Raw genomic sequence first — 9072 nt, forward strand, 5'->3', positions numbered from 1 at the left:
TTTTCACTCAGCCAACTGATATTTGATTGGCTTATAAGTAACCTACAACTTGATTGGTTCATTGAATAAAATGTCAGCGCCCATGATTGAGGCACTGTTTACAATTTGTGGGTTCGTATTCTTTACATTCTCCATTTGAACGCGAATAATTGCGTTTGAGGAATATTCTTCGAGGAATAGGCCTAGCCTTACTTTTGTAATTGGGAATTTGAGAGTTTTGATGTTATAGAGTTCATGGATAAACAGATATTCAAATTCCTCAGAGATCACATCACTCACTCTGAGTTTGTTTTAGTTTAGATTTAGAATCTAGATTCTAGACAGTTTTAGTTTAGAGAATGATAGACGTCTTGATCTTGTAGTAGGATTCAGAGTAGTCAGTCAGAAGTCAGTCTACATCTAGATCTAGATTTAGATCTAGATATTCTAGATCTAGAATCTAATATAGTCGTCAGTAGGCCTTACTTAATGAACTAGTTTTGAGTTTAGGGGACAGTCAATTTAGGAAGTTTAGTCTATTTTTTGTGTGGCTATTTTCACCCCGGGTGAGAATGGTAAGAATAAAAATACAATCGACCTCTCACCCTGGGTGAGACTGCCAACGTTGGCTAGACTCTAGATGTGTTTTTCCTAATTTCTGAATCGAAGTGTATACAGACCCGGTAACCAGGAACAAAGTCACAAAGTATACAGACCCGGTAGGGGAACTCTTTTGTGACTTCGGAAAGTTTCAGCGCCCAGACCTGGTAGTGTGTGTGAGAGAGAGAGACCGAGAAAGAGAAAGAGAGAGAGCAGGGGTAAGTGCTAGCAAAATGTATATGACATGCCCCCGTTGGCAGGAGGGAACAAGAGAAAGGTAGAATGGGAAATAGGTGGGGAGAAAGAAAGACAGAGACTAATCTAACAAAGAAAAAGAGAATGCGAGCGATACACAGACAGAGGAGAGAGAGAGAGGGGGTGGGGGTGGCAGAGAAATAGAGAGGGTGACTGCTCGATTGAAATTATAATGACATTGCTCTTTTCTTCAAATTGTGATTCCTCCAACACCAAAACGGAGGAAAAACGATCGTTCTTCGAAAAGACATCCGCAATCTTCATTTAGATCTAGATCTAGGCTAGCCTCGAAACTAGATCAATGATTTATGTCTGTCTGCCTAGATCTAGACCTAGGCCATGATCTAGAAGAGCCTAGGGAGGGTACATCTCTATGGTCTACCCTGAGCCAAGAGGGCGCTGAAACTTTCAGAAATCACAAAAGACGAGTTCCCCTACCGGGTCTGCATACTTTGTGATTTTGTTCCCGGTTACCGGGTCTGTATACACTCCCTTTCTGAATACTGTCTATCGGTGTGGACGATCAAATTGACAAAAACAAAGTAAAAAATGATTGGGCTCTTTGGAAATTGCCTTCCTGTTTGTTTACATAAGAAACAGAAGTGATTGCAAAGGACAAAAGTGGCCATGTAGGTGGGCTGAGCTAAGTGAACCCTACCACATTAGCCAGTAGAGTCGAACCAGTGTAAGACGGAATCGCAAGGGAGCCAGAAAAAAATTGCGTCTTAGACAGGGGAATTCAGGGGGGTGGGGGTTCAAAAGCCCAGTCGGTGGGATCAAGGATCGCTTGTCCGATCGGCTAGGAGTGGTCAGAACTTCACACCTCTTAGTTACTTTGCTATCCTGTCTGATAATGACCTGCGTCAGTCTTACTTATCCAGTTACCACCAGTGCTTGCTTTTCATAGGACCACTGTCTGACCTATTAAAACCAGAAACATTTGAACATCTCCTTTGCTTCCACCCTTAGCCCCACCCACTAATGCAACCCCTCACTGCCATCATTGTAACAACGATTCGAGGAACTTTTTTCTCGGCTGGCTATACGATCAGGGCGACAGGCATTGGTCAATCTACTTTCCTACCTCTGGCTTCTGGCTACCCAGGAAAGTTTCTGGGGTGGCTCGCTACTCGAGCACTCTCACAGGCAGTCGTGAAATTTCACACCCTCACTACACTGACTATCTGCATCGCTTAGGACTCACATGATGGGGTAACATCTACCCCCAAATTGCACCCCTACTCTCCTTCCTCGCCCAGCGGCATGGCCATAGCGTTAAGTTTAGAGCCGGCGGAACCAAACTTGCGAGATTTGTTTCATATCAGGGCTGAGCGGGCAAAGCATTTTCCGTCTTAGACAGGTGAAACCCTCGGAAGGGAGCAGATTTTTTTTTCCGTTTCCACGTTGGACAGGTTTCCGTTTTATACAGGTAATTAAAGAGGAATATATCAAGGGGGGAGCGGGGAGATTCCTTTAAGACAGGTTTCCGTTTTACACAGGTTTCCGTTAAGGCAGGTTCGACTGTATTTCTATCAATGATTCAGCAAATACAACGATCCTTTCAAATAAATTCAAATAGCCAGCCAGTGTAGATCTTGCCATCCTTAAGTATAGCTCGTCTAGCCGTCATTAAGTATGGCTAGCCTGCCATTCTAGCCATACTTCGGCAAACCGTCTAGCGTCATTAATTGCGGCTAACCTCTTCAAATATTTTACCAGTAAGACTAAAGAAATGTTTATGTTTTTCTCTGCTTCTTTTTCAGCTGTATTATGTTGTCATAGTCATAGATCTAGTTAGTTCATCATGACTTCTATCATCAAACTTCATGCGCTCTCTGGGGCAAGAGATGAATCCCCACCTTGCTACCTACTGCAAGTTGATGAGTTTCGATTTCTTCTTGATTGCGGATGGGATGAGGATTTCAGTATGGATTTTGTTCAAGATCTGCGGAGGTCAGTAGTAGAGACGTAGAAAACAAGAAAAAATTGTGTGAATTGTGTTTAATTTTAATTTTTCAACACTTCTAATTACTCTAATAAAATTTCTGATGGACGGGTAAGGATAGATATTATGATGCCAGATCTTTTTAATACTTTAATTTAAAGCACATTACTGCAACTTTGTAATAAATACAGGCTTTAACAGGGAGCCAATGTAGCTGTAACAGCATTGATGTTATGTTTTCTCATATACATTTTTTGAGAATTATTCTTGTGGCATGGTTCTGGAGTCATTGCAGGTTTTTCATTTATCCTTTTGGTCGCCTGATTCCAGATGTAGGATTATTGAGAAATTGGCTGCCAAAGTTTGGAGACTTCCAAAGCTTGAGTGTCCAAGGAAACTGGAAATTTACATTTTCTGTGCTTGTAATCGTTTTTCAGTAAAATCCACACAGAGATATGTTTTTAAATGGGCGTAAAAACTGTTTAGCCAAAAAACCACAAAAAAATTGATAATAATTGCCAAACTGGCCGTAAAATGCAGGTTTCTTTGATTTCATTATTTTGACGAGCGTCTGATTTCACCTCAATGCCTTACATTTAATAGCTCAAAGTATGACAAAATATGCAAAGTCAAGACCTGGGTGATGTTCAATGAACCATGGTTAAATGACATTAAGACTGAAATAATTTCATGTAACCTGTTATAGTCTTCAGTTTCATAATTTGATAGGACTGGTCTTCTTGTTGTTGGAAATGAGAAAGTGATTTTCTAAAACAACAGCTATAGATTTAGTAGTTATGTTTGACAACAAATTTGTGAATGCACCACCAAGTCCAAAATCTTTGTGTAAGACTGCATGTTTAAAGATGTAAAGCATTGCACAAATAACACTCTTTATGCAGGACATCTCTTAAGACACTGATGTCATCATTTGTATTATTTCGTAATGACCATTGCATTTGCTGGAACAAACTAATGAGTATTCCTTTTTCTAGGGTGAGTCATCAAGTAGATGCTGTGCTCCTGAGCTACCCAGATCATCTTCACTTGGGAGCTCTACCTTATCTTGTGGGAAAGGGCCATCTCAACTGTCCCATTTATGCCACTGTGCCGGTTTATAAAATGGGACAAATGTTCATGTATGACCTCTATCAGGTTTGTGGACTTTTTTCTTTGCACTTAAATGCTTTTTTGAAACTATTGTGTGTGTCCATTTAAAAAAGAATAACTTTTATTTTCTGCTAGTACATCAAGGGGGAAACTGGAAAATGAAATTCTTTTTCTCAATTTTGGTTAAGAGAAATATTGAGAATTTTTGGAGAAAATTTTTAAAGGGTGTACTGTATCTATTAAAATTGTCTCAGTGCTGATCCTTTAGTTTTGTACAATTAATTGGATTTATATGGTATGGTCCTTCAGAATTATTCATTATTCATTTCATTAGTCTCGTCACAACAGTCAAGACTTTGACAAGTTCACGCTGGATGATGTGGATGTGGCTTTTGACAAAATAGAACAGCTGGAATATTCCCAGGTTATCACACTAAAAGGTACTTTCTTCTTTAAAAAATTTTTTTTATTCATTCTTTGAGCTTCTGCTGCCTAACCTCTCAGTCCATTATGTTTTGTCATAGTAGCTCTTAAAGTAGTTTTTTTTTTTATCACTCTGTGTTCCTTTATTTCCGCAGCTGTTATTGGTTTTTTCAGTGATAATAATGCATATAGAGGCTTTGAGAAAGTGTAATGTCCTTTCAGGAAATAATGATGTGGACTATAAAACCCAAACTGAAGAAAAACAAGAGGAAACAGTTAGGTTTTAGGCGCGAAAGTTTATTTTGCTGATTATTGTCTTTCAGTAGACTTATTATTTTTCTGTGTATCTTTGTGTATATATATATATAAAAAAAAAAAATTTTGTTCCTGTCATGTTGCTCTGTTTGATTTTTTGCTTATGTTTCAATAACTCACCTTTCGCATTATTTCCCTGAGCTGAAAGGCCCTGCCAACATTGTTTTTTTGAGTGTTTTTTTTTCAATTCCAGGTAAAGGACATGGTCTACAGATTACTCCTCTCCCAGCTGGACATATGATTGGTGGTACCATCTGGAAAATTGTGAAAGATGGGGAGGAGGAAATCATTTATGCAGTGGATTACAATCATAAAAAAGAAAGGTAACAGTAAGCATGTCTCTGTTTTTGGATTCATATCTTTCACTTCAGTACCTCCTGTTCTTGATTGCTTTCAGTATGTATCTTTAGTTAAAGTTAGGGCTTTTGTTTTTCTTTTGCTCAGAAATTGAACTTTTATTCTTTATGTTCATAAGGTTGTAAGTAAGAGTTTTACAAAAAATATTAAAATGTATTCACTCTCTAAGAGGTTTTATTCTGAGGTATTCAATGTTACCTCTTCCTTTCTTTCTTTGGTTTTTTTTTTACAGGATACATTTCCCTTTTGATATATCCCAATTTGTTTTGTGTTGTACTCAATAGATATCAAAGCTTCAACTTGATTGTGTCTCCCCCCCCCCTCCTCCCCCACTTGTTTTCAGGCACTTGAATGGGTGTCACCTGGACACCATTAGCCGCCCGTCTGTCCTCATCACAGATTCCTTCAACTCACTTTACAACCAACCTAGTCGAAGACAGAGAGATGAACAGTTGATGAGTATGCGTTACTTTTATTTTTTTTAACATTCCAGTGTGAATACCGACTAAATTTGTTTGTGTTTGACTTATTATTTTTCTCTTCTTGCTGTCGGTGATTGGAGGGCACCTCTGGTTGTTCCTACTTTTTGTCTTTCACACTTTTATCTGACTATGTATCTTACTTTTATTTTCTTGCACTAATTGATTATTATTGTGTCAGTTTGCTTTCTTTGCCCGAACAATGATGAACAGTCAGTCTCATTTGTTTGTTGTGAAGATTTTGAAATGTCTGTGGAGAAAAGTCAATTGTTAGAACACCCAAAACTGCAGTGGACGAAAGCTCATTTTATTGTTCAGTGTCCATTCGTTATGTTGTTAGACATAATGCTGATTTTCATATAAATTCTCTATCTGTCTGTCTGTTTGTCTGTCTGTCTGTCTCTCCTCTTTCTCTCTCTCTCTCTCTTTCGCTCCCTCTCTCACTCTCTCTCTCTCTCTCTCTCTCTCTCCCTCTCTCTCTCTCTCTCTCTCTCTCTCTCTCTCTCTCTCTCTCTCACACACACACACATACACACAGTACCACTACATTTTGAAAATTCACTGCCTAGAAAGTCATCTACAAGTATGATTGATATCTAAAAGAGAACATTACTTTTGTGCTGAGTTACAAGAAAATGTCGCCAAAGTGCAGGCCTACAATGAAATGGAAGGTTGATCTCTTCTATTCTTGTTTTCAGCCACCATTCTGCAGACAATGAGAAATGATGGGAATGTTCTAGTGGCAGTGGATACAGCAGGTCGCATGCTGGAACTGGCACAGCTGATGGTAAGTTCTGCTTGTAATTTTAAGCAAATATGGTGACTGCAAGGGCTAATTTGAGATATATAGGGTACGTTTCTCCTAGTAGAGAGATGGAGAATCAATAAAATGACTTTCCCACTTTGGAATCAAATGATGTCGTAACATGCTTTATTATTGCACACGAGTCACAGTGTCTAATAAAGCATACATAGTTTATGTTTTATTTTGTTATTCTCCTATTTTAAGGCAGTTTAAAAAAATGCTAAATAAACTTAATGCAAAATGTTATGTGCTTTACTTTGAGACTTGAACGCGTTTCAAGATATCCATTGTGAAAATTAAAATGTGCATAAAATAATTCTTGTAGGCTTCATAGACTTTTCTGTTTATGAGAGCAGCTCTTTGCAGTTTTATGTTATAAGTGAAGTACACCTTTACGGTTGTATATTGTTTTGAGTTCTATGCCACAATGCTATTGTCTTGTGAGATATACATGTCCAACTTAAACAAGAAATTTCTATCTCTTCATCTTGGTGTTTGCTTTCAGGATCAGATGTGGAGAAGTTCAGAGTCTGGGTTGACTGCATATTCTCTGGCACTATTAAACAATGTCAGCTTTAATGTAGTGGAGTTTGCAAAATCTCAGGTGAATACTTTTTCCACTCTCTGTGTGCGCTGATAAAGAATTGAAGATGTGCAGTGGCTAGGAAAATACCATAGTTATTTATTTTGGTACTTAATGAAGATGATAAAGGTTAATTTGATTAATTAAAATTTGAAATTTTATGGAATTTTGTTGTTGTTTCTGTATTGGTCTGTTTCTCTTGTTTTTCCCCAGCCATCATTACAAGTTAAAAATATTATGTCTTCGTATGGGTTGAGTCACTGTTTATAAGTACAATGGCCTACTGTTTGGAGAGTCAGTTGCTTTTCTAGTCTTATTTCCTTGTTGAGTGAGAGATCTTACCTTAACATGTACCTAATTTTGTTCTAAGAGAGTGGTAAAATAAAACCATAAAAGGATTTCCTTCACTGTAGGGTTATCTATCTTTTACAGTGGTTTTAACCATTTTAAGGAATGAAAGTGATGCTCCAAGTTTTTAAATTACCCCCAAAACCTTGTCTCATGTGTGCAGGTTGAGTGGATGAGTGACAAAGTGATGAGGTCGTTTGAGGACCACAGGAACAACCCTTTCCAGCTGAAGCATGTCCGGCTCTGTCACAACCTGGCAGAACTCGCCCGTGTCCCTGAGCCTAAGGTCAGTTTTGTTTGCTTTTAGAGAGTGCACATCATTCTGAAATTTTTGTAGGCCCAAAGGTCTGACTAGTGAACTGTGGTATTGTTTGATACAGGGTTCTCATGCCACTGTTTCTGAAAGAAGACATTCATGAAATCTTGTTCCCATTCCCAGTGTCTTGTCAGTGATGTCCCCATTCTATTTCAGGCTTTAATGCTGTAAACAGTGAGATTGAGAACTTTGTGAATAACTTCAGTTAATTAAGTTCTGTCCAATCTCCTTTTTGTCCAGCCTGTTTAAATCTATGTGGTCCTGAAGGGAATAAATAAAATAATGAAAATGCCTTTGTTGTGAATCGGAAAGTGGCAAAATGTGTCGCTTAAGTGGCTCACTTTTATGTGTTATTCCAATTTGTTATAGACTTTCCTGAATGCAGGGGCTACTGTTGCTGCTTCCATTGTGTGAAACCCATGTTGTGCTTTACAAATGCACAATTTTATTGTGTTTTCCATGCAAGTCTGTCAAGTCTTCCTCTTGAGTCTTTACAGTTGATATGAGCTCCATGATCCTTCTTCTACTTTCTTTGTTTTAGCTGGTACATTTAGTCAGACTCAGGACAAAATTATCAATGAAAAGAAATGTGCTGTGACCAGATTATTTGTGCCTGGTGACCCAATTACATTTTTGTTTTTATATCTTGATATCGTTTTATCGCGCCTGCAGTAGTACATTGACTCATTGGCTGATGACTAGTATTTTGCTTACCTCAGTAATTACAATAATGTGTTTGCTTGTGTGAGTTGCAGTGGTTAATTACACATTGGCCTGCCCACTGGGGTTGTGTCACCTTATATTCACATGCTAGCACCCTCAGAAACGTACAATTTACATGATTTCTTTGGGCGTGGGCACATAATTGCCTCCATGCTGACAGGTATGTACTACACACGCACTCACGTTCAGACACGAGCACACATGCTTGTCTTTGAAAGAGCTAAATAAATTGTCAGGTATTCGAGCAGCAATTAGGAGAGGTAATCGAGTATACATTTAGTATTTTTGAGTTATGTCCCTTCAGCCTCCCACCGGGAAGGAAAAATCAAACCTATTCCTCATCTTTGCATTCATTGACTCTGAGACATCTCCCGAAAAACCAGGCTGGTAATTCAAATCTCTCGAAAGAGAGAGAAGGAGAGAGAGATTCACTCTGGTATTTTTTTTCTTATTTGCTGTCCATGATCGTTATTATTTTTTGTACGGACTTGATTTGCCTTGGTGCTGAACTGTTATCTCAAACAGTAATTGATCTCTCTTTTAATCTGTCGCGTTCTCTTTCTCTCTCTCTCTCTCTCTCTCTCTCTCTCTCTCTCTCTCTCTCCCTCCCTCCCCCCCTCTGTCTCTCTGTCTCCCTCTCTATCTCTCTGTGTTTGTGGGTGGTTGGTGGGTTCACTGATATGGTTTGCTCCTTCTATCCTATTAAAAATCTATCGTCCTCTTCTCTCCTTTAAGTGCACATTACTCTCTAGTTACACCTCTAATCTTTGGCCCTTAAATATGGCCTATTTATGTTGCAAGTGCCTTGACAATCTTACTAAAATTACCCCCCCC

General features: G+C 38.6%; 1 protein-coding gene across 1 annotated transcript in view; it reads left to right on the forward strand.

Moving 5' to 3' along the window:
• Positions 1 to 14: 14 nt before the first annotated feature.
• LOC101860757 (cleavage and polyadenylation specificity factor subunit 2) overlaps positions 15 to 9072 on the forward strand; it is a gene marked incomplete at its 3' end in the record, with an annotated part of 149649 nt that continues 140591 nt past the window's right edge. Inside the window, 9 exon segments of the mRNA XM_035971333.1 lie at positions 15 to 111; positions 2598 to 2787; positions 3775 to 3934; positions 4224 to 4329; positions 4821 to 4950; positions 5328 to 5443; positions 6162 to 6250; positions 6774 to 6872; positions 7363 to 7485. Coding sequence (XP_035827226.1) covers positions 2639 to 2787; positions 3775 to 3934; positions 4224 to 4329; positions 4821 to 4950; positions 5328 to 5443; positions 6162 to 6250; positions 6774 to 6872; positions 7363 to 7485 — 972 coding nt within the window.

Source organism: Aplysia californica, unplaced genomic scaffold, assembly GCF_000002075.1.
Source record: "Aplysia californica isolate F4 #8 unplaced genomic scaffold, AplCal3.0 scaffold00419, whole genome shotgun sequence".
Classification (NCBI taxonomy): domain Eukaryota; kingdom Metazoa; phylum Mollusca; class Gastropoda; order Aplysiida; family Aplysiidae; genus Aplysia; species Aplysia californica.